General features: G+C 41.8%; 1 protein-coding gene across 1 annotated transcript; it reads right to left on the bottom strand.

Annotated features, from left to right (window-relative positions):
* Nucleotides 1–1,115: 1,115 nt before the first annotated feature.
* Nucleotides 1,116–26,545, bottom strand: CTNNBIP1 (catenin beta interacting protein 1). The gene is made up of 5 exons (XM_042883320.1): nt 26,494–26,545; nt 13,210–13,296; nt 11,689–11,810; nt 11,090–11,180; nt 1,116–2,738 (listed from the first exon to the last, which is right to left on the bottom strand). The coding sequence occupies exons 3-5, from the start codon at nt 11,782–11,784 to the stop codon at nt 2,680–2,682; spliced, it is 246 nt and encodes an 81-aa protein (XP_042739254.1). The 5' UTR covers nt 11,785–11,810; nt 13,210–13,296; nt 26,494–26,545; the 3' UTR covers nt 1,116–2,679.

Genomic DNA, 26,545 nt, shown 5'->3' with positions numbered 1-26,545 from the left:
CAGCTGTGCTGCTGTACTCTGTGCAGGTTCCTCTCCCTTCCAATTAATCCAGGCTCTGCAGTGTTAATAGGTGTATAGCTTTCATAGCAGGAAGATAAATAATTAGACATATATTTCAAGGGGAATATCAGGAAGCCGTTTTTTTTCCACTACTTTCTCCCTGATTTATATAGCAATCCTTTATTATAAACATTCTGGAACTGATTTCAAGGTAAGAAATCATTTGTCAGGAGCCAAAGAGCACACAGGTAACAAAGGCAGCACAAATATTCTCAAGAGACCAGATTTCTTCCAGGTTCTGGATGCTAAAGCACACTGTTACACAACATGCTGACATTTCTCAACACGATACTCATAATCCAAGACTGGAGTCTACACAGAAGTCCTCCACAGAGGTGAAGCAAACATTCACCATTTAATTGGTCAGCAGTATAAGAAATGGGTAAGAAACAAGAGAAGCTATTAAAATCTGTATTTTTTCCCCCCAGCAGATACACCTTCAGTGAAAAGATTAAACAACAGAAACACCTCACTTTTCTCCTTGAAAAGATTCAACAGCTCAGAAAAGCCACAGATACACAGGGAGGAAGCAGTTAGCTTGACAGTGACAGGCCACCACAACCCAGCCCACTTCTACCACCCAGATCAGAACTAATTAACCCTTTATGGCCTGCCCAGGTTACAATAAAACTGAGATTAAAGTACCTCTTAGGCAATCAAGTCAAGATGTAAAGAATCATTTGGACTTGTTCCTGGTTTACTTTAATGAAATAATTTCTTATTCAGCCCCAGCAAACGGGGTAAAGAGAAACTTCCACATTGAACCTTACGAAGCTGTAACAGAATCAGAAGGATCTTCTTTCATAAATAGATGTACAGTTGTTCTCATTACATATTTATTTGCTCAAATGAATTCCCTCCTCATGCTCACAAGTCCATTCTTCCTTTTGCACGCATTCTACGGTTTCTTTCAAGCTCTTCCCCCCACTGTGAGGCCACAACAGCATCCTGTTGTCAGAACTTCTTGCCATGAAAAAGAGTCACGTTGTCACAGATTCCAGAGCTGTTACTCCAAATAATTAACCACCACATGAAAAGAGCCAGCAACAGGTGAATGAATGGATTTCTGCTTTAATAGGTTTTCAAACATCTTAAAATCAGTGCAACCCATGGGAAAATCTGGAAGTATTGTACAAATGACCTGCACACACCAGAGGAAATGAAGTGCTAGGTTTTAGGCAGCAGTGCTTGGAATTTTAGGCTTCTGATAGTCTATGTGCAGATTCCTGAACAGTCAATGCACTAATTTCACTGCAGGTTTTTAAGTTTGTAAATGCATCTGTGTGTGTCTGAAGGCCCTGCAACTACTAAATAGTAAACCTGAGTGTCACCTGTCACTCACCATTGGACAGCTTAATGCAGTGCTGCTGCCTCTTGCACCAGTGCCTAGAGAAAAATGCTATTATCCAGGATCCAGATAATTTCCATCTCACCAAACTGTCTCAGGGAGCCAAACCACATATAATTTTTCAAGTGACTAGGAACTTAGTTTATTAAAGCCCAGTGAAAGTTGGCTATAAGTTAACGATCATTAATTTTCCCTTGTATGAGAGCTAGTCTCGTGCAGCAATTAAAAAGTTAAAGTGGAACTATCTGCTGTATTTTAAACAAGTTCACATATTCTCTATACAAATTTGGCAAATTCACGTCACAGCCATAGATCTCATTCTTGCAATTCCTGCAAAATACCCACAGCTCCTCTGTCAGAAGCAAAGAGTGAAGCCACCTGAACAACCAGATTAACCAGGAGTTCACAGCACAGCCCACACAGAAGCACAGAATGGCTGGTGATCTCCATGTTCCAGCTGAAACAGGTAGCCTTACTGAACTAAACACATTTTCAACACATGCTCCCAAAAGAGCTCGAGGCCACAGAGCAGATGAGTATGGAAAAACTGATGGCATCAGAAACACTGCAGACAAGAGGGAAGGAAAAACATGATTTCAAAGCCGTTCAAAAACAAACAAAAACAAACAAGCAAGCATGTATACATGTCTAGATGTAATAAATATTGCAAAGCACATTTGTCTTTTTCCCCAAGTCAGTAAGGATAAAGTAATAGCCAACGCACCAAAACATCAGCCTTCTGCAATGAAAATGTTGATGTCAGCAAAACACCTGCAAGCCAACTGAAGATAAAGCATTTGCATTGTCAACCAACCACAACTTGCTTCCAGTTCTACGCCGCCAAATCAAACCCTCTTCAAATTCACAACCTTGACCTACATAAGCACCACAGCACGAAAAGCTTCTTTAGAAGTAGGATGTCAAGAGACTTTAGAATAGAAAATAAAGTAAGAGAAAAGGTTTTCATTGGTCAAGTTTAAAAATTGTCTTCCTTTAGCCAATCACAGTCTGTCCCTTTGAGCCAATCAAAAATACACCTTTAGGTTTGTCCTTACTTAACACAGCCCAGTTGAGTAGCAAAAACTTATAGGAACAGGTGGCTGTGAGATGTATTCTGAGGGTTGGGCAAAGGGAAGCAAAATTACAAAGGAGGAGAACAACCATGGAAAACTTAGGGTGGGCAAAGGAACTTATTAATGCTCAGCCATCCTCCTCTATCTTCAGGAATCACACTGTTCTCTCCAGCTCTGTGTCATTCAGGTGTCCTGTAATTACTGCCTTCTATCTTCTGTCTCTGACCTGGAAAATGCCATCACAACATCCTCAGCACCTGTAATAGAGACAAAGAATGTGTGCCATGATTACTTCTGTTAAAGAACAGTAGAAAAATGCAGATAAACTGTAATCCTGTACATCGATAAAATCAACAGGAAAGGAAAGAGCACAAAATGAACAGAAGGCTGTGTTTTCTTATTTTTGAACTGGGACTTACCTTTGCTAAGCAGTTTTTTTTCCCCTAACCTTAAGAAATCTTTTCCAGAAGAGTTCAATGTATGGACTCAGTTCCTCAATTCTTTTCCTCAATTGAGGCCATCAGCTAGGTTACTGCCATCAAAACTCATGTCCTCTAACATGCTATTACCTTCCTGTGAACCACCTCCAAGTCTTCCATCATCTTTCAAGTGGGCACTTATAGCAGGAAGCCCTAAACAGCTGGAGAATCATGCCTGATAAAGGCCTGTAAAGAGCATTCCATGCTAAGCTCTCATTCTTCAAAAAAGATAACACAAGATACTTAGGAAAAAAAAGCAGCTTTCTAGACATCCTGAATATAGCATGGTCTAACAGGCACTTAAGGAGAAACTTCCTAAGGACAATGGGGAAATAAAAGCACATCACGTGGTAGTGCCAAATCAGCAATTTAAATCAATATCTCTTGTCTAGACAAGAACTGGGAAAGAACCCTGCAGGGCTGAATGCAACGTTTTTCATTTCTGGTAAAAATTTGATCCTCAACAAAGTCAGATAAAAGTAAATGCTCTCTTTCATCTGTAGATTCTCTAACAGCATTTATTTAATCAATTAGAAAATATGATGAAACCACCAGTCACTGTCTGTATAATTTCTAAAAATCAAATGATCTGAGACACTTACGCGCAACAGATGACTCAAAATGACCATTTTAGCCTTCATTAATTAATTTGGTCTGCCTGGGATAATTTTGCTTAATAAGGTTTTCCTCAAAGCCTCTATTAAAGGATTAGACAACCAAGTAGGAAATGCTATGAGCAACGCTGCCTGCCTGTGCCATTCAGATCACTGATCAGCTTTGCAGATATCTTTTACCAGGGTTTGGAAAGCTCAGATTCAGCATAGATGGAGCATCAGCACATGAAGTTCTCCAGAGCCTTCCACCTGCAGCACATCCAGCAGCAGATTTCAGCTCTGTGCCCCAAGCAACTTGCCCTGTACACCTGCACACAAGGTGACAGAGGGCTAACAAGAAGTCCTCATCTGTTACAGCTGTATGAATGCCAGCCAAAATGTCACTTCTCAGTTCTCTAGTTTGCTCTTTAGTTGTGACACAGAAGGAAGAAAGGACTTAAAAAGTGAGAAAGAGAAGGTGATTAAATCCCCCCTGCTAATACCCTTAAAAACTAAATCAATGCTTATGAAATGTGACTACATTTATTTTTACTCACTTCACAGTTTATTTGCTTCATGTATTCAAAGGAAGAAATATTAAATACTGAGCAGTAATTTGTTTTTCATATACAGGACCCACATTTTCTAGAACTACATCAAAAACTGCTGCTGTGCTCCCTCTTGCCAACACATAAAAGCCCTGTGGCCTTCTCCCTTTTCATCTCTTCCACAAACTGTTTTTCCCTTGATCAAAACACTAATGGCACACAGCACCAGAATCCAGCTCTGAATTCACAAGTTGCCATGATATTTTTTTTCCCAAGACCATAAATACAGCAGCCATTGGCCTCTACAGGAAAAGGATTTTACTTCTAAAGAGTCTGAAAAAACAAACCTGTGCCAAAAAGAGACAGGCAGTAACGATATTGAAATCATTAGCAAAGCAAGTTCACATGAAGCACAGCCTATGCCTCTGCATTTTGTATGCATCCCCTTTCAAGCCGCAGAGGCTTTGCTATGTGAGCCCAGAGCAGCTGGAGCAGCCTAGCAACAGCAACATCAGTGGTGACGTCGCACGGGCACAGAGATAAGCTGGATTATCTAACAGATGTTGATTGTTTTCCTGACATCTCCCCTCTCTACAGGCTAAATATGAACAAAATCATTCTTACAGGCACTCTCGTGAATTTCACATAGAAATATCATTCCCTACCAGCTGCACAGCCCCACAAACCCACTGGGCAGCACTCCTGCCTGCCCTGAGCAGGCCCAGCTCTCGGTGCTGCTCTCTGCACAGCATGCTGTGGTGACCGAACAGCAGTTGGAAACACATGATGAGCAGAAACAGCTTTGGGCAAAGGACACCGGGAATTGTGCAGTTCATTCTGGCTTTACAATCAAAATAGCTCTCACCAAAGTGCAGGTTCTCACTTCGCCGGTTCCTGTTCTCATATTCTGGGCCCATGTGGCACGGCCTCAATGCCAGTGACACTGTCAGCATGAGATGGCAATGTGCCATTTGCCTGGACTCAACAGGAGAAGAGAACAGAAGCAGCACAGCTTGCCAGTACAATCAGAAAGCAGAAAAAGTCAAATTATAAAATGGTGTTCTATTTGGAAGAATAAAGCAAGACTAAAGAATACAGCATAAAAATGTGGAAAATGCTTACATACCTGTAGCATTACTGCATTACTACTATGTATGTATGCATCCTAGATGACAATGGAGATCAATGGGATGGAGACTTAGTCTGGAATTCAAGGCTGCAGTCTTTCATAACCAAAGCTAACAGCACAGAAGCTGCTACAGCATTCCTGCCTTGTCACTGATGTAATTACAATAACTGTAGTTTTAAAGTTGCATGAGCTCATGAAGAAAACACCTTGGAGGGTTTTTTTGCCCCATACAAGATCTGTAAAGAATGAACTTTATGCATAACTCTGAGCAGTATTACTTCCAGCTCCCTCCTCAGATCCTTTCTCTATTGTAGCAGAAGAACCAATGGTTTCATCTGCAGGAAATACATGCAAAGTACCATTTGCAAGAGCCTCAGGCAATCGCATTATAAAGGACCATTTGATGCATCAAATAAAAGCTAATACCTTCAAGGCAGATCAATGAGCAGCTAGGTAATCCCAAGGCACATCACCCAGCAGAACAGCACCCACCTCGTGTGCCTCAGAGCAGTGCCAATCTGCCAGCTCGCTTCACCCCATGTCGTCTCCAATACAAACAGAAAGGTTCCAGCAAATGAGTTTGTCAAGCATTTTGAGCTCCTCAAAGAGAAGGCACTGTGTGATTGAGAAGCATATCTAGTGGTATTTCAGTGATCTGAAAGCAGAATGAAAAGCTTCTCTGCTGAATAATATCCATCTTGCTTGAGTAAGGGCAAAAGTGCACTCTGCTATTGAAAGGGATACTGTTCCAGGAGCCACTTCGTAAGACAGTATTTCTGAAGATACCTTGTAGCCAAAAAACAAAACCCAGAGATATTTCTCTAGAAACACTCGGTCCATGTTTCTCAGCACAAAAGCAGGTTTTGTTCACATCCAGTCCTGAAACCCAAGCTAGACGGAGCTAAATGAAACCCATGGAGTAAGGCTGCTCATTAAGCACTTCTATAGCCACTTGTGCTCATGTACAAATACAAACACATCCAGAGAATGGAGTAGGGGTTTCTATGCAGTGAAAGGAAAGCAGGGATTAAAGCACTAATTAATAAGGCCTCTGCAACAGTCTCACTCAGCTCCCACAGCGGATGTTTTCTTTCTAATCAAGTGAAAAATTGAAAAACCAGAGCACAGGTTATAAAGTTAAGCTGCACATTGCCAGAAATCTGCAACTAAAACAATAGGACTGTGGGCCATGTTTACTTTTTGCACATCCTCCACTGAGCTTTGCACTTCCACTAATTAATGTATAGAACAATGAAGGTGCATGTATACCTGACGTGTACCCTGCACTCTATACACACAACTCCTCTCTGCACAAACCTCTCCTTTTCTGGGCACGCATTTCCATACTGAAATAGGGACTTGCAGATACCCAACAGAATACCTGTCATCCTCCTTAATGAGCAAAACATTCATTGCCTCAAAATCTTGAACATGAAAATGCTTTTCCCACTTCTGCCTTACACTTTCACACCCCTATCCCTCCTACAGTTAGCAACATTTAACTTGTACCTCTCCAGAGCAAGGACACACTGGCACCAGCATCAAGCCAGTAGGGTACAAGTTGGATTAAAAACACACTGCCCTGACCCCAGGCAAGATGTTACCTTCTGCTGCTAGCTCCAAGTGTTCTTGAAACGATGTAGAAATACATAGAACTGTTTTGTTTGCAGCCACCTGCAAAATTAATAAACCTGAACAGCTTTCAGAGATCAGAAAGGTGAATGTGCTATGAATGTCAGAAGGATGCCAAACGGAAAATAAATCTATCTATATCTCTATCTCTTTGCTTTCCCCAAGATCTTTAAATATACATTCCTTTAATCACCATCCAGCAATTGCATGCTAAGCATTAACTCTTCTGTGAACCTCTCAGTATTAATATCCTGCTAGTCTGGCATTCTAAAAATACAACGTGCTGCTGAGAGGAGGAACGCAGTCAGACATGCATGGTGTTCAGAGGGAAGGAAACGCTCTGTGCTAAGAGCAGCTCTAATATCTCGATTTCTCCACCGCTATCCGGTATTTCTGCAGTCCTCCTGTTAACTCTGTGAGCAGCCTAGATCCATTTTTAATACCCCACCATCCAGAGAACGTGTCTAACCCAGCCAAGGCATGTGCCTGCATCTCAGCACTGCCCTCCCTAAGGGACTGCCTTTCTTCAAGAACCAGCATGACACTCCTGTTGCTATAGGAACAACAGAGCTGTAATCACCAAGGTCTTCGTATAATTCACATACTGGGCTTACTAGCTGCATAGCTTCCATTTTCAGATACACCACAGAGCAGTGACTTAAGGCAGCCAAATGCTAGCCTACCATTTAGCAATTTAAGCAACTGAGAAGCAGGATTTTTTTCCCCTTCCAGGTGTTTCTGTGTACTTCACATCCTGAGAAGTGTTTTGCTTGTGTTAAAAACATGCAAGAGAGCTTTAGTTTCATCATTTCAAGCTCAAGAAACTTAATGAGGCTGAGCTGCTCTGGTTGATGCTGCAGTGCAGGGAAGAAGACTAACAAGCTGTATCTTGAAACAGCTCCTGATCAGATCCTTCCCTCTAGCACAGACTGTTTGCAGAGGGATGGCTTCAGGTTCCTCAGTTATTCTTAGAGCCATGAAAACAAAACAACAACAAAAGCCACAGGTATCAAGCTAAAAAGTCTTTCAGCAAAGAAAAATGCCATATATTTTGCACTTCCATATACGTGTTAACAATATTACAGAAATGATCCAAAACCAAAATGGTTATAATGTTAAATTAACAACATGGCACGAAGGTTTAGGCTCTTGATTAATGTTAAATTCACATATGAAATGCTTCAGGGGAGAGCTGGAATAGAAAGAATTATTTTAAGACTGAAATACTCACCTGTGAATCTTGAATGACTACAATATGATGCCCTAATATATGTTGCTCTGCAAAAGTGAAGTTGGGAACACATACTAGATAGCAAAAGGAAATAGGTGCAGTTCTATCTGCTGGAATACTGTAGGAAGCCCCAGCCACCAGTGATTGCCCTGTGATCTACACAAACACATCCAGCAATGCAATCAGCTCAACTCAGAGTGGAGAGTTCACTCCCCCACTCACTGTCACATAGCTGCAACTATGCATGGACACACTGACCACAGGAAGTCATTCTGCAACCAACCAGACTCAACTAAGGAGCTGACAGATCTTTATCAAAAGCCAGCAGGGAGCACCACACAGAGAGCAGCTCAGCAGTCTCACCTTGAGTAACTTCTGTGAGGGACCACAGGAAGACAGCTTCTCTAAGACAGTATTTCATGGATACACAACAAGGAAAAAATTAATGAGACCATGATGTACTTACAAAACTCAAGACCATCCACCTACATTCTTAACAAAAACAAAATAGAACTTTCTGCATATGTAGGTCCAGACTATGGCACGTTTGATGCACTAAAATGTGCAGATCTGTACCAAAGCTTTTGGGGTCGAGAAGGTCCTTCCTTTTTTGGGAAAGAAAAGAGTAGGAAGTAGCTTTCTGCCCCATGTGTGCCTGCTGGAGAAAAAGGCCTCTAAAGATTGGTGGAGCTGGAAGCAACTGGTCCTTTTATTGGAAGGAAGACTGTGAAATCCACTAACCTAGAAAGCCTTTGTAAGTAACTCCTTAACAACAACAGCTCGTAGTGTGCGTGTGGCAAACTGCATAAAGACTAAAAAGTCCTTCAGAGGAAACAAGCAATAGAAAAGTAAGGAAGAAAACTCCTTTAAGCAATCTTGAAGAAAATAAAGCATTAAAGTACTGGGACCTGGGATAGCATTTTTCAGTGCAAGATAATGCCATCTAGTGGAGAAGAAATCTCCCTTTAGATAGCAAATTGGACACCTACAGACTTTTTCCAGTCTATTTTTGATAACTTCATGATGAATCTAAGCAATGGTTCACATACAGAAAGTTACAGCCAAAGGGTCCTGGAAACTGGTGCTGATTCTCAATAAGGAAAAATCATGGAAGGAAAAAGAGCAAAGAGCAGTGTTAGCATAACTGACTATTAGAAACCTGCAGCAATTTTCTGGGGATCAAAGTCCTGAGCAGTAAATTACAGTTGCTTACGCCTTTACAGCATGCTGCAGCTTCACCTTCCTCTAAAGGAAATGCTATCTGGCTGGTTTCCTCATTACAATTTTTCCTCGTGCTAAGTTCCAATTAATTTGGAAAGATGGCATATCTGGTTACGGAAAGGACTGATTTTCCAGCTCTCTGAAGAGTTAAATATATTCTTTGTTCTGTTTTCTTACACCAAGAAAAACCTTTATGGTGAGGCCAACAATTTAATTATAACTTGAGAGGATTGAAGGTGGATCGCAGGGTCAAATCACACAAGAAAGACAGCAGCATCACAGATCAGATCAAAGTGAGCATTAACATGGAGGATTTCACTTCCCTAGGGAAGAAGTCTAAAGAACTCTCAAGGACTTATAGAAAATGATGACAGAGAAATCATTTGGTGTCTGTACAAGTCTGGAACAAAGACAACTTTTTAAACAAAGTATAAAGTTCTTACATTTCCTGCATTGCTTGATTAGGGAGTCTAGAAAAACAACTAACTGTTGATCTGTTGATCTCTCTTTTGATTCAGTTTAAAATTTATGCCAATACTCATTTTTTCAGCTGCAAGTTTATGGTCTGTATCAGAAAGAGCATCCTTTGGGGGTTCTTCTTAATGTTATCTTAAGAGATTGAAAGCAACCAGAAGCACAATACTTTGAGCTTTCTCTACAACACCGCATCAGCAATTCTAAAGCACTCCAACAAAATCAGTATGAAGTCTCCAAAGCCCTCTGAAAAGAAAACAGTTGGCTAATTTTACAGATAATAAAACCAGACAGCTTAGACAAGGGAGTTAGATGAAGATGTACAGGAACACAGCTGTACAAGCATCTCTGTCCTCTGGCTGGACTCCTGTTCTTAGCATCTCTTCATTGCCAAAGTTGAGACCATTCAGCATACTTTTTTTTGTTTTAACTGTGTGAAACGTAACTGTTTTAGGAATGGAGTTGACAAAAGCCAACTGCTGGAGGCAGCATCACAGCTCTCTGGTAACAAATGCAGTTGTTCTTATCTCAATGCGTTCCTCAGTTTTTGAGAAGAAAGTGGCAAATTTTCATTTGAAACTGGCAGGAAACTTTAGGAATTCTGAGCCAAACTACACAAGCATATCTACCTGCATCAATCCCCCAGCTACGTGAGGAATGAATACACACTTAGAAGTGCAAGTCTATACAGGTTTTCTAATGGTTTTCTAAATGTCTCAGATCTATATTAAATTTCTCCTCAACTCAGTTATTTCCAGCACAAGAAAAAATTTCCTCTCAAAGCAAATCCCACATTATGAATGTGATCTGGCATAGGGCCTACATGAAGAGGAAAAGAAAAAAGCCATGCAGAAAGCTGCATTCAGTTCAGAACAGATCTGCAGCTTCAGAATCACACCACGGAATTATTTACCAAGACTTTTGTAAAGAACTCACAAAAGCAACACCTACTTCATCTCCTTAATAGGAACCCAAACAAATCCAATTAAAATAACACCGTATGGCAACTAACAAAAATAGTTTATATTAAACAGATCACAGTTTACCAGAACAAGTATGGAAGTTTCACAGCAGCAGTTATCTCTGTCTGCACCATATCTCAAAAGTTTGAGTTCTGTTGAACATTACACTCCAGTTCTTCTCCAAAGATTAGAGCAAAAAATGAATTACACACCTCAAATTGCAGGATGAGTTTAAATAGGAAGTATATTATTACACAAAGATAGGAACCTCAATTCAGTATTTTCTGAAACTCTTCTCAGAAATGAAATGAACACAAGGCAAACAAATCCAGCACTCACCCTGATCAATTGAGTGTTGAGGCAGCTGGCTAAGCTGGCTATTCACTACACCTGCATACGTGCGCAAGAACTCCTCTTCACTGGCAGTCAGCTGAAATCGTACAAAGAGTTGGTCAGCAGAAAGGAAAACGAAGAAAAACTCAATACATCATCTATGACTTTCCAATAGGAAACATCAGTTACCTCTACTTTAATCTTCAACCATTTGAGCTATTACTCAGATAAATTGTAATACCAGCAAGGCTGCAGCTGCAAACTGGTGCATCCCACGTTCATTGAGAGACTCAAAGTCACTTTAAAACAGTCACCTTATTTTCCTGCTTTCACAATAATGAAAAATTTTACTGGAAATAAAGACATAATCTGATGTTCAGATTTAGATTCAAGCACCACAACCCTCGTATTTATGCAAAAAAAAAAAAAAACAAAACAACCCTCAATTGTATTTAATCACAGGATAATGGCTAAATCAGTGATAGCTAAAACAACTCAGTAATAAAGCCAGACCATCACCTACCCACCTCAGTGAGCACTACCCCAGTTATTACAAAATTACATCTGGAAAGCCACAAAGCACAGGCTGTGACAGAGTGTCTTACATTTGATCCCATCTTCCTCAGCATGAGCAGGACTCTCACTTTCTGCTGAATGTACATCTCCTCCGGACTCTTTCCGGGGACGCCCTCACGGTTCATTCCCCTCCTGCCAGCTCCTGGATTTCCTGGAGATGTGATAAGATCAGAAAAAGACAAATCAAAACAGATAATGGGATGTAATAGGAACAAAGGCAAGTTTAATTCCTGAACTATTTTTCAGCAGCAGGCAGAACACTTACTGACTACAAGTGTGAGGAATCATAAGCTTCATCAGAGAAACCCTTGAAAAAAACCTGAATAATTGAGTTGGGCCTTGCTCAACTCAGAGACTGAAAGAGGCTGATGTTCAGACATTACTGGCTCATTATCTGTTGTTACATTACTGCAGAAGTAGAGAAAGAGCAACGTGAATCCTAGATGAAAGAATTACTGACAGAGGAGCTGGTGTTTTTGTTTCTCCTCTCCATAAATAACAACAGCCAACATGAAAACAGGATGCAGAACGCACAGCCACGAAGCACACTGGATAAATAAAAGTAGATGAAATGTTAACTCTTAAGCCTGAAATCTTCTGTTTCTAATTAACAGAGCCAACAACCACAACACACCTACGGTTTAAGAATGTTATATGGAATATCTACCAATAGGTGGCACTACATACAAGCATCAAGAAAATGCCACTGCATGCCAGCTCAGGAGATCCACACTCAGTATCCCACAACACACTGGGCATCACAAAGATCTGCACTAAATACATTTAGTTATTCATGTTTTTCCTGCATGACAGTCTTCAAGTCGTTTATCAATTTATCAAATACTTTAAAAGAGGTGATGTAATGTCCCTATTTAAATCTGGTTCTTCCAAAGCGAGTTTTAACTGAGATGGATTCGTCATGACCTACATGCTTAACAGGAAGAATAAAAAAAGTATTAAACCTTCCCATTCAGGGAATACCTTACAAAGGCAGTAGCAACATGGGGGGAAAAATGTGCTCAGACAAGTCAAAAGCTACTGCAACACATGCATACAGTAAGATTACAGAACAACAGTGCTTTGCTCTTTGTTTACTGCACAGATTTGGTCAAAGTCTCAGCAACCACAGCTTTTCCTATTTGACAGTTAAAAAAGTAGGATAACAGTCTTAAAACAATATTGAGACTGAAAAACACCTCTCCATTGCTGCTGCATGCAGATGCCCTTTAGGATGACAAACGCTGCCCGCCATATATGTTGTGCAATTACATCAGGATATTTCCACAACCACTTGCAAAACCGGTCTATGCTCTAAAACAATATGATCCATCTTCAGAAAAGAAGGATTGGAAAGCCTTATTGAAGCTCTTACCCACTTGGCTTTCCCAAGAAAGTTAAATTTATTTGCCATACATCATGCAATGCAGCCCAGCAGAATTTCCCTCACCCTGCAATCCTTCTTCTGGTACACAGATCAGGAAAGCTCCCTCATCCCCACCCTGCCCCCTCCCAAGTGAGTCCAACATTAAGAACTTTCCCTGCCAACATACCTGCTTCTAAAAACCACAGAAGATCAGATAATCCACGCGCTCACTCCCAACTGCCAGATTTGGAGAAAGAAGTATGAGAAAACAGCCCTGCGAAAACAAAGCAGCAAAACATTACAGGAACATAAAAAGCTGAGACCTAGAAAAAGAAAAAAAAGCAGAAAATTTCCCCAATACCTTTGGCAGCACAGTTTGCTTTATATCAAGGTGTAGCCAAAATTCATAACAGCTTCGCCTGGAGTTTGTAGATCCTTTCTTATATTTAAAGAGTAAGTTTTTTTCAAAGGTAAACTCATTCTACATCTCCAAGATTCATACCCTGTACATACCAGTGACACTCCCCATCACTAGAGAATGGGAGGCATTCAAGCTTTGCAGCCCTTGAGAAGCGTTAAGCACAAAAGCCAACAGAAGTAGTGACATGTAACTTCTCCTAGATAAAAAAAACAGGCGTAGCTTACCAAAGGTTTGAGGAAAACTATGGAGAAATGGAGAGCATGGTGACTTTGACCAAAATTACTGCTTTCAACTATGCATATATTATGTGAATACAGTAATTACAAGACTGGCATTTGAATGCTGGGCCAGAAAGTCTTCTGCACAAAATTTTTCAGACCAACCTCAGTGTTCAGCCAACAGCAGCTAACAGTTACGTGTTCTTATTTCTTCCTTTTGGACTTGTGACAGGTATCTGTGGCACATTTCACATCTGACTCTGGGTACCAGGGCTCAAAAAGAGTTTACAACTCTTCCTGTCCATCACGTTAGCATGTAAGACAAATGATTCAAGCTCACCAATGGAGTGGTAGTTCAAGTCTTCAGTAACCACAGAATGGCTTGGGTTGGAAGGGACCTCAGGGATCACACTCTGACCCCTCAGCCACAGGCAGGGTTATGTGCTATGAAATAGCAAGAGCCTGCTGCTCAGGACAGCATCACAGCTATTATGGTGTTTTAATTACCGTAAGCTGCTGTACTTAAGTATCTGATTAGATAAGATGCACATATCCACATCATTTATTAACAAACTCCAGTTTACAATTATTAAACATATTCTCCTTCTTTATTTTTTTCCCCCCCTCTTTAAATGTCACTATGTAAAAGCAGAGCTAGACTAATTAAATGTCCTTTAGGGCTGTTCACCCCCCATGCAGGTGTCATTACTAGCAGAGAAACAAGGAAGGGGTAGCTCCTACCACTCAATATTCTGTACACCAGATTCATCAGAGAAAAAGGCTGCATTAAAAACACTGCTAGCTTCACCCAGATGTTCTCTGCAGCAGCTCTAACTGACAAGTGCTGGAGGCAGCTGAGCTTTAGCATTTTATCATTTAAGAGAATCATTTCACCTCTCCAGAGGAGAGAAATCGCCTGAGCTATCTAAACCGTACCCTGTTAATTAGCTCTCACTGTTCTTGCCCTTTAAATATGCAGTCCCAAGGAATATCATCTGCAGCACTGACAACAGGACCATTTGCAGTAACTAATTGCCGTTCTCATTCCTACACACCTCAAAGTAACCCCACGCAGCGTGCAGATATTCCTGCACACCTGTGAGAGCTCCTTCCTAAAGGAAAAGCCGAGCACATGGGAGCAAACCACTTCTGAGATGTGTTACATCCTACTCACAGTAACACAGTATTTATGGCTACCATTAAAACCCTCAATCCTCCCCTAAATCACTAACGTTATGCATTCGTTGTATTTAACACCAAACACAAATTAGAACTGGAAGATGAAACATTTTCCCAGCCCTGTAAACTCAGAGGAATTCAGCAAATCAATGGGCAGACCACCACGCCTGCATGCTGCATCTTGAGAGCTCCTGCTAACCCATGGTGTGAGTGTTCTGCATGCACCTTCACTGCTAAAGGCCCAAGATGACTGAAGAAAGCCAAATAAATCACATCATTACTTTTCCTTAAATGCACAAGGGCAAAACATAACTGCAAGACCTGGTGACCTTGCTGTTTCTGATAGCTAGGAATTAGGGTACATCAGCTCACACGTCCAACATTTTCAATTATGCACCAACACTTCCCTGTTTATCTCTAACAAATCCTAAAAAATAAGATCTAAAAATATTTTGTAATTGTGTGTTTTAGGGGTGGGAGGAAAGAAGTGCAAAATATGAGAAAGTTCAGCAAGACAGCTGAAACAGCTGAATCATCACCAGAATGAGTTACACTCACAGTATCTCGAGCCCCAACAGACCTGTCTGCTGCACAGCAATCCACCCAGAGCACTCCTCAGCTCTGGTTAGTTCTTCCTTTCAGTTACAATTACCCTCTGTGCTCACTCATACCCACATTTTGCTCCTGCCCAGCTGCTGGGCAGCGCCCAGCTCTGACTTGCTGTCCCTCTGTTCTCCACAAGTGGTGAAGAGAAAGAATGAGAAAATCTCTGAAAGATGAGATATTGATCTGTGTGATCCCAAACAGGGAGATGGAATAACATAAACTGTCATACCGGACTGAAGGAATTTCCACAGCGTTAATTGAGTATGAATGCTGCTCATTCAAGAGAATGAACAAGGTATGGGCCTAGGAAAAAGTGAATCTAGAAACAAATGTAGGTTGTCAGCCACACCACCTTTTCAGTTAAAAAAAGATTCAGCTGGATGAATAACAATTTCAACCCACATTTTCTGGAGCAGTGCCTTTCACGCTCAGTAAGCAGAACACAAAACCATCCAGAAGCCCCACTGCACTTCCATTGGTACTTATTGGTCTAAGCCAAGAAATACAGGGGTTTCAGCTCAATTCTTGGCAGTCATACCCTGAATTACTACTGCTAAAGGAAGAGATGCCACAAGGTGATGAAGCCATCAGTACGCGCTGTTCTGCCGGCCTGGAACTGGTCTCTCTGGGTATGACTGACTGTTCAGCAAGGTGAACTGTGAAGCTCAGCATCTCATCCACTTGGCAGATAAGAACAACTTCCTCTCTTCTGAAAAAGACCAGGCTGTGCATTTCAAAAGCTGTCCTTTAGGCTGCAACAATTTTACCTCTCACTAAACTGTGCTAAATGACTAAACTCTTTATGTTGGTCCTCTGCATCCAACATGCTGTGAAATGGACATAACTGGGTCACCTCATTTTTCCCTGCTTGGCACACACAGGGAATGAAACTTGGTTCTCATTTATATTTAATATGATTCATAAGACAGAATAATGAATGAGGAAGCCCCACATATTACATCCAAAGCTGCCAGCCCAGCTTTGCCAAAGTGACAAATTTGGGTTTGAAACCCATGGTCTCCCTTTCCCAAGCAGCAAACCTTTGAAAAAGCTGCCCCATCCATCACTCTGCCTGCAGAAGGGCTGGGTGAGCATCGCAGGAATGTTCTCTGCTTGGCCAGGCCCAACATGTGGATGGGGCAGAGCCCTGCATGCCTGACATCCCTGCTCCCAGCCCTCTGCCTACCCAGCCCATCCGTCCTGCAGCAGAAGCAGCAGACACAAGCCTGAACTCTTCCTTTTGTAAAGGGACAAACACCACCTCTTCTACTGAAGGACTGAAGTTGTACTTCCTAGCAAGACAATAAATTGGGATAAGGGTAAAAATGGGCTTATTTTGGAACCAGCAGATGTATGTGCATCTGAGAAGTTTGTGGTTATGTTGACAAGAGGACTAAGTATTAACTTTTCTGCTAACGGAAAGGATGCTCCCTCGCATGTCCGCATTGCTCATGGCCATGAAAACTTCATCACAAAAAGAAAAAATCCCTCTCAAAAGCAAACAGAAGAACCACACAGGGCTCCCTTCAACCACTAACCGTACACACACCATACAGTGATACACAGATTAAAATATTACCTTTCCAGCTCGCCACCTCCCATCCTTTTCCTAACCAGATTTACAACATCAGTGGCACTGTTCACACATTTAAAAAAATAGAGATGGGAGAACTGTGGACACAAACCCAGCTGAGCAGCTCTGTTTGACAAGCAGATGGAAACAGCTCCTAAGGAAACTTGGGCTCGCCGGCCAGAGCTGCTCTGACTGAGCTCTTTCAGTTAAGGAGGATTCCAGCACACAGCAACCAACAAGGACAGATTTATAACCATTTCCTTCGCTTCCACCTCCTCTCCTACCAACTCAAAACCTGGAAGGGCTTTTTTTTTTTCTGGGCACCGCCACAGAAAAGTTTATTATAAACAATTTCTCAACTCCTGACACCCCTGCCTCTTCCCCCCCAATGAACCAAAGGACATTTCATATCCTAACAGAAAAAAAACAAACAACCCAGAAACAGTTTTTTCTCCAACCTGTTCTGTTGGAGGCAGCAAAAAAACCTCAGTTATTGGGATAGGATTATAAAGGCTCAGATAAGGAGTTATGGTGAACAACCCAACCACCAGAGGTTTCATTTGCGCTGCACAAATGGAGTTAACAGCTGGGATGAGGGGGTCCCCTTCACTCTCTGATATCGCTACCGAGGTGAAGCTGCCAGCTCCCACCACCACACCACTGAGCACTCAGTGCTTGAAATACAGTCATGCTAGCAAATTCCAAGTGTGAAGGGATGCAGCACCTTGAAGCCTTGTTAGTTCTCAAATGCTGTTTTAGAGACAGCAGCCTGAGCACTGAGAGCTCTCCAAGCTGGAGCCCAAAACCTCCAGTCAGGAAGCAGAGTCTGCAAAATCCTGCTACCAATTTTCCTCTAATTCTATCTGACTCATGACCTTCAGTTGCAGGCAGCTGGAGGCTGGATTAATTTCCATCTCCAGAGGGATATGGCAAGGAAGAATTCATAACAGCTCCCTATTTATAGGTGAACAATAAGAGCTGAAGTATTTGTCTATTTTTGTCTTATTGTTTTAAATCCAGCATTATCTTCTACTTTGTCACAGAACCTGAACCCCAGAGTCAGATTTCAGTCCATTTCCAGCTGGAACTCCAATGATAGATTCACATCTCTTCAGTGTAAGAATTTGATTAAAAAAAAAAAACAAACCTGCAGTCCTCCATCTTCAAGAAGGTAACAGCCCAAAGCACTGCCACAGTTCAATAAAGTTACTCTTACATCAATCAATGCTCAAGCTGCCATCCTACTTTTACAATCACCACGTTCATGGAATTACAGCTCGTGTCCTGACCTTCAGGCACACACAAACCAGATTCATGCCATCTGCCTTAGCAGAGCAGCAAACTTGAAGACATCTCTCACACCTCGTGCAGTTAAAAGAGGTGGTACAGGTTTTTTGGCAGTCAACTTGAAGCCTCTGAAATTAAATGCATTAACAGCAACAAAACCTTTGAAGATTTCCATCTCCAAGGGATTCATGCTTCAAAAAAGGAATTTGCCAAAAATGCTCCAAAAAGTTACAAAACGTAGCAACAGCAGTTAATCCTCAAATTTTATCCCAAGCCAAAGAAACAACTTTTAAGAAGCATTGCAATACTTTACTTCAGCCAAGATGATCTTCGACAGCTGAAATGAAGTGTTGCTCTTGTCCTGATCACCAGCACCTCTCTCAGAGGCTCGCTGCACCTCTTCCCTCATTTATAACAAAGCTACAAGCCTTCTAAACAGGAAACTAGGCCATGATGATAGATAGCTAATGACTTTAACTACTGGGTATCCCAAACAACAGAATCACGGCTGTAAAAAAGTGTTACGCATCCATCATCAAGACAAAACAATGCTTCCCACTGAACTCTTTATAAATATTCTAGCTTTTCAGAAAGAGAAAACTGAGTTTACAATGTGCCAGACAACTTGAGATGCCTGAAGACGCTGGTTTCATTTCCATAGTTTGAACTTAATTTGAATCAAACTAGTGAAAACAACAAGCACCAGAAATAAGTAACAATTTTATCAATATCTTACTAGAATCAAAATATTTCCCATTTAAAAACTGCATAAAGAGAAATATATATCCCCATCTAACAGCTCCATCAATGAAGTATTGTACTTCTGGGTTACAGACACCAAGGTCAGACTCCTGCAGCACATGTCTGCCCTGTGTTCATTTCAGAAACAGCCCCAAGGGAATACATAATCACATACAGGGAGTACAAGGAGCATCCAGACCAACAACTGCAGTCATATCACCTTCTTGTGAACTCAGCATTAGGACTGAAGTCGTGTTTTCAAAGCTCTGCAAGTCCTAACATCAAACCTGCCATCTTCTGAAAACTTACAGACCATTGGCATTATAAGTGGGTTTTCCTGAAGACTGCCATTAATGTTACAGAAACCAAACTCAATAGGCTATAATGCAACTTAACTCATGGGATGCAAACACCCTACACCACAAACTGAAAGGATTAGGTGACCATAGAAGCAATAAATCTGTTCAGTCTTCCTAATAAACCTAAAATAAGCCTCCATAATCCTCCTACCCAATAGAGTACAGTGTCAAAATGGATACAAGCATCTGTGGATGCCCAAGGTGTACGACGGTTTTTCTGCATTCCTCAGTAACTCTCAAGTGGCTTGAAATGGAACACAGAGCACAAACACACATGAACAATTGTACATTCAGAATTACCAGGCAGCACTAATGGAGAAACACTTCAGTATCTGTTTCCAGCATTTCCATACTGTAACTGCATTCAGATTTAGGAAATTAAACTGCTGTTAACCTCTGGATAGCGCAAAAAATTCATGTTTCAACCTAACAAAAAGGCAAGTGACATTACTAACAATCACAAACCCATATGGAGTGGCCTGAAACCAGAACATACAGAACTCCAGTGAGTATCTGTAAGCAGTTACAATAACAATCATATGCAACTTCAATTTATGAGCCTGCAGTAACAGCCCCCTAAACCCAGAATGCCATGTTTGGAGCCAAGCTTCTGTGGTCAGTGACCAAGTTTTCAGCACGCTGCATTGTTCTGTTTAACCAGAAATGGCAGAGATGGTGAGCAGTGCCTACTGCACGTGTTTCTCTGCACTATTCCACTTGCTGAAGCACCATCATATTTACAGGCAGTTCTTTGGTACTCATCAGCATAGTAACTTTCTACAGACGCCCAGCATATTTGAGATTGCTTTCAATCCAAAACATGACTTGTGTTGCCCTGTAATTTGTATGGACATCTGAACACCATTAATGACGGATCACGTGCATTTCACACTGACAAGAACTACAACTCTTTTATAGCAGAGATTATGGCTAACTGGATTTCTTTTGGTAAAGCAATTAAAACGTGAGCTGTTATTAGGCTGGTGACTAGCATTTTAATGTTCTGCAATACTGCAGCAAAATACAGTGTCAGAACCAAGGACACTTTGAGATTAATAGCTGCTGACTACCAGCACTGTCTAACCATTCTGGCTTCATACATCAATACTGGCTGTAAAACACTGATGAATACATCCCTTCCAACACCTACTCACCTTGCCCTTCAAAGGCAAAGAAAAAAGAATATCACAATCCTGTGCTACTTTCTGCATAATAATTAAAAAAAAAAACCCACAACCAAAGAAGTGCTTTCAGTTTTGAACCTATATAGCTTAGGTTTTTAAGCCATTTGAAGACCTGTTTCATTAACACATCCTGTTTAAAGTCAAGAATTAATGACCATTTGCCTAACACAAATACGTTCCCTGATCACCTGTTTTTCAATATCCAGAGCACTGAACCTTTTGTCTCCTCAATCATATGGTAACATCACTAATATTATTGGACAATATGGGCATGAGATCTCCACTCCTAGGACCTTCACAAAAGAATGCCAGTGAGAGCTTTTCTTGGTCACGTTTACTAGCTTGGTCTATAGAGCTCTTCTAACCCCTTGTGCAGAAGCATGCCAGCTCACCTCTTCTCTGAGGGATTGACTGACAACATGAATAGGGATTTGGTTGCCTCCTTTAGGCCACCAAAGATGAAGAGAGCACAAAGGAAGAAAAACAGTTGTCCATTTTAAGAGTGGACTTAATGTTTGTAAACTTAACATGAATTCTTAGTTACAAAGCAATTTTACCGCTGACGTTTTCCTACCTCTAGTTTTTGGTAAAGCGAGATTACAAGGAAGGAACTCATGCCTCCGAGGGACTTCCTATTTCTCAGGAACAGGGATGCAATTTCCTTCCTCCCTAGTCACAATTTTGTACCTACAGTTAATTATATTAGCCCTGAACTGTGAAATAATCCTGTATGAGGTCACTGTCTGACAGCACTCCCCCACTAACATGCACACAGGCTGCAGAGAAGCACGCACCGACTGCAGGTTCTCTAAGGGTTGTGATTGCGAAGCCCCACTCAGGGCTGGAGCAGAACCACAGTAACCATGAACCACAGGCTGAAAGCACTCTTGCTAAAGGCACCCAACCTGAGCATCATGGAAAGCTGAAGGTACAACTGCCTGGCAAGTGCCACTTATTCAGAGATTACCAAATTCAGCACCTAAAACTGATGGTTTCACAGTATCATATATGTAAGGAGACACAGAAGTTCCATTCTAGCAAGAATACGGGCATCACACACACAATAAAACTTATTGTGACTAATCCAACTCAGATTATATGAATACTAACAGAAGGTGTTAGCTCAGGGACCATTAAAAATAGCACTACAGACCACATAGATTCTTCTCCAAGTTAAAAACTGTGAGATTTCACACTTGCCAGAGCTTCCTGAGGAGCACACTGTATGCAGCAGGCAGAAGACAGAATGGGGCAAAAGGAACCACTGCAGGTCAAGACAGATTTCTGCCCTTTCCACAGTACATCCTTATTAGCATCAACAGAAGCAAGGAGCTTGTGGCAGTGATGTCAAAAATTGCAGCTGCTTAGAAAACGAAATGGATGTATTAAAAGCAAAGTGCCAAAACCATTTCTTCACACATATGCATTATTACACAAAGGCTTTTATTTAAGGATTAAAGTATCTTTTGTAGAAGCCAGTGAAGTAAGAATCATGGCAGTAGAACGTGAGAAAAGTTCTGCAAAAAGCTGTGTGTGATTTGTGAAAGATTCATTCTGCAGCCATCTGTAGCTGCTGACCAACATGCAGTGAAAAAAGTTCTCTTAAAAAAGGCACCTCTGACCTGTGGAGTTAAGCAAACACTTCCCCAAATTCCACATAAACCAATGAGTATTATTTGGCATCTACGTGCATTCCTGCCAAAAAAGCAGCTAAGCTGATGTGAATGCTCCTACTTTTCTCCACTTGGCATCAATTCCTATAGCTAATTATATTTTAAGTGCATTATTGCTGATCATTTCTGCATCAACATCCACTTTCCACATTTATCTTCAAGCCTGATATTACCCTCCTGGGCCAACTGAGCAAGCCACCAAGACACAATGAAATCATCAACATCCCATGTAAGACACAGCACAAACAATCTCAATTCAATCATTACAGCAGCAGATGTCAGAGAGCAATGGAACTGCACCAATCCCCTCCCAGTTGTACTAAAGGCCTCCATTGGTAATTTACTTCAAGTTGCTTCAGCCTTTACACCCTACAGAAACTCTGCTGCAAAGATTTAGGTCACATTTCCTTCAAGTGTGCATGGGTGTGTGTACACTTTGTTAAAACTCCAAGAAATTAATTAGAAGCTCCTCACTGACTTCTGTGTGGACTGCATCAAGACCTAGGTGAGTTCAAACACAAAACAATTACACTTAATTAAACATCACAACATCCTTGTGAATTAGTCAACTCATTTTTATAGAAGGATAAATTGAGTCAAAGTCTCAGAGTTTGCTCATGGTCACACAGAGCTGATTGCCTAAGTTGCTTCTATTTTTGTTACTTATGCTCATCACATATTGAGAAAGTTTCTAAAAATCAAATATGCTCTAGGTCTAAATACAGGAAACAGAATGATTACAGTGCAACAGAATCCACTGGCTACAGTTCTGCTCCCCAGTCAATGGAATTCTGCCAGTCCAAACCAAAGTTTTTAGAGCTCTTTCTATATCAATTCAACTCCAGATGAGGTTTTTGGGCATTTGGGTTTGCTTCTGAAACACAGGTTCAGATGTGATGTTGGGTCACTGAGAAGCAGAAGGATGATTACTCTTCTTAAATTCAAACTGGCATTTCAGCTATATATGAACACTGTTACATTCCACCAGATCAACACTAGTGAGCAGAAGCCATTAATTCCCTTTCCCTCTTTTTAGGAACATTTGTTACCTACCTTTCTCCCAGTGCTGTGTCTCCAAACAGATCTCAGAAGAGTATTCCACTCATTCAATTACCAGCTGAAGTTCCTCATTTGTCCCATCTTTGATTTTTTTTTTCCACCCACCAGAGCAAAATGAGCAAAACCAACAGTGCTGTCTCGCTGCTTTCTGGTTTTGGCCAATTGAAGACATGGGAGAAAGAGCTGTAAGCTTCATCCATTCTTAAGAGACAGAATAGCATCGAGGACAGTAACAAAACATTGTTTGGTTTCTGTTTTCCCACATGAATTTAAGTTTGTCAGCACCAAGATTTTTATTAAACGTAAAGCTTATGAGAATAATGTTTCTCTCACATATGTACAACCAAGGCTATCAGACCATCACCATTTCTGAGGGTGTGGTAGGTAACAAAATGTTGTTACACTAATTCACATCTTCACTGCATATCAGCATCAAAACATGACCATATTCCAGGGCTAGTCACATACTGGCATACTTGCAAATGAAATTAATACTTTTCCAGCAAATCCCACCACTCAAACTGGAAACAACTTGTAGACTGATACTTTCAGAAAGACAGGATGGACTTTGGTTCATCTACTAGAAAAATATACAGGACTAACTGGTTTTAAAGAGGGCTCAGTGAAAACTATTAAGTGCTATGATTTCTTTCCTGTTCTTTATATCTCTATTTTTACAAACTGAAAGTTTATTTTGGGCTGAATATCCTACCACACCATTTCAGAAGTACCGTTCTGAGCTGTAACAGGCAAAACACAGAACACGGCTGACTAGTTTTATCATCACTGTTAAGATATTTGGAAGCCTACTACAAAGTCGTTTACTCTCACTATCTGAAAAGGCAAGCATAAGCACCTTGTAGCTATTCACTTGGGTCAACAAAAGAAGGAATCCCTCCTTTCTTAAAAAGCCTCTATGGGAAGTTTCTCCATTCATACTCAATGGAAGCTTACCAAAGCCTCTGTGTGCACCCCACTTTGGAGCATCTTTGACACCTGAAACTAGGCCAGACACTCAGGAGGGAAGCTTCATAGCCAGCAATAAGCTCAAGAATCAAAATATCTACTAAAAAACCTGAAGGTATATATCAGACACAGGTGATAAATGTGCTGTAGAGAAAAAAAAAATATCACTCCTATTAAGCTATTACAAATAGATATCTCCAAATTAGCAGTTCCCAAAGCAAGTCATCAGCCCTTAGCAGTGGCCTCACCTCATCCAATACACACCATTGTTTGGTTTTGGAACCTACCAGTACTAACTGATACTTGTTCAGATGATAGAAGCTTCAATTAGTATTGTAAGCAAAGAAATAACCCCTCTGCTCACCGATCTCTACTGTCTGTGCAGCACATGGAGCTCCCACACACAGCTGCAAACAGGCACTTAGGTGAGGGACAGCAGTGCTCCACCTGATGTGCACACACTGCCCAGACTCCTATCAGGCTGCAGGACCATTTCCTGAGGATTACAGTGCCCTCCCAGTTGGATGCCATGGAACACTGAAAGCACTTGTGTTAACTTCTCATAACTCCTCCGGCAATGCTTCAAATGAACTAAACCAACGCTATGCTAACTGAAGCAGTTTGGGTAAGTCATAGAACTTCATCCAATTGCTACCAGTTAACTTTTTGGAAGTGGCCTTTACTCCATCACTCACCCAGGTCTGCTGGCTTCCTTGTAGCTTTTTCACTCTTACACTGCACCACATCAACTAAAAGAGCATTCAAATCACCTCACCAACAATTCTAAGTTGTATAGAAGAAGGTTCCAATTTCAACCAAGACACCAGAACTACAGTATAATGGACGATGCTTTCTCAGCTAATGCCAAAACAAAGCACCTCCAGTGTACCTGAAGTACACTGGTCAGTATCTTCCAGCTGATTCTATTTACAATCTTTGAAATAAGAGAGAGAAGCCTGGGTTTACAAAAGATACTAACCTGAGCTTTGTCAAATTAAAGGTCTCCTACTTCCAAAATAAAGTTCTTTGAAGCACACAGCCTCATTCCCATCATTTTACATGTTTCTCCTTCAACAGGATACCTTGTATCACACACGAGCTCTGAAAATATCAAGGGCAAAAGGAGTCGAGCTTGCAAGTTCATAGACCAACAACAATTAAACAGGAAATCTGGATTTTGTAATACATACATATATATATATATATATATATATATATATATTTATAAAGGTGATGTTCTCCAAATACTCCAAAGATGTGTTAATCACCATAGCAGTCAAGCTGGAGGAGAAATCTAAGTAAGCACACCTAACATCCCCCCTGCGTCTGGCCTGGTGGCTTTTATTAAGCATCGCATCTGCAGAATGTCTTCCTCTCATCCCACAGAGCATCAAAGCTTACTTTGTTAAATGTACCAAGATGAGGAATGGTCAAATAAAAGATGATATACAGCAGAACAAAACATCCTCCTCTTGAGGGGAGAGAAAACAAACATCAGTCTACAAGTCAAACATACCCTGATGAAGGGCATCTGGATGTTATGCAGAAACTCTCATCCGCTGTCTGCTTTCTAGCATACAATCCCATTCTGATGTGGAAATTGACGCTGCTCACGCATCTTTCCAAGATAGAGTTACAGCTAGCCTGCAGATACTGCCCATCTTTACACCCAGTAGAAAGTTAGAGTGCTGCTTCAGATGCTCTAGAAGACCCTGAGCAGACACACAGCTTGGAGTCATGGCAGATTACCCACAGAAGTTCGCCATCCAACACAGACCGCGGCAGGTGCTGGCCCCGAGGTGACGGTCAGGCACGGAGGGCTGCAGGAGCCCCACGGAGGTGACACCAGCGGTCCCACCACCCCCAGCACACACTGACGAGGGAATTGCTTCACGCAGCCATTTCTGGGCTGGGACCCAGCCGCCCTAAGCCAGGGTGCCACATGACGTAAGGGATGATGCCAGAAAACGCGTAGGGCACCTCCCGTACCTGTGCGCCGGGGCCACGGCCTCGCAGCGTCCGCCCGCTCCGCAGGTGGCCGTGGCCGGGCCCCGGGGTACGGGGAGTCCCGGGGCTGCGGCTCCGCACCGGGCCGGGGACAGGAGGGGTCTCGGGAGCCGGCGCGGAGGCCTGGGGCGGCGGGCGGCCCGGGCGAGAGCCTTTGTTCCCGGCCGGGCGCCGCGCACAAAGGGCGGTCGCGCTCACCTGCGTGCGGGGCCGGGCCGGCCCCGGCGTGCTGCGGTGCGGGCGGCGGTGA

This window comes from Lagopus leucura, unplaced genomic scaffold, assembly GCF_019238085.1.
Source record: "Lagopus leucura isolate 7727_CA_CO unplaced genomic scaffold, USGS_WTPT01 Super-Scaffold_100037, whole genome shotgun sequence".
Lineage (NCBI taxonomy): Eukaryota > Metazoa > Chordata > Aves > Galliformes > Phasianidae > Lagopus > Lagopus leucura.
Note: the sequence above shows the minus strand (reverse complement) of the source record. Positions and strands in the feature narration are given on the sequence as shown.

What these genes read in the sequence shown, in the direction of transcription:
- CTNNBIP1 (XM_042883320.1), bottom strand. Translation starts at nt 11,784, where the DNA reads ATGAACCGTGAGGGCGTCCCCGGAAAGAGTCCGGAGGAGATGTACATT. An exon ending in TGAGGAAGATGGGATCAAAT is followed by an intron (nt 11,181 to 11,688) that starts GTAAGACACTCT and finishes GTACGATTTCAG; the next exon opens with CTGACTGCCAGTGAAGAGGA. An exon ending in TCAACACTCAATTGATCAGG is followed by an intron (nt 2,739 to 11,089) that starts GTGAGTGCTGGA and finishes TCTCTATTACAG; the next exon opens with GTGCTGAGGATGTTGTGATG.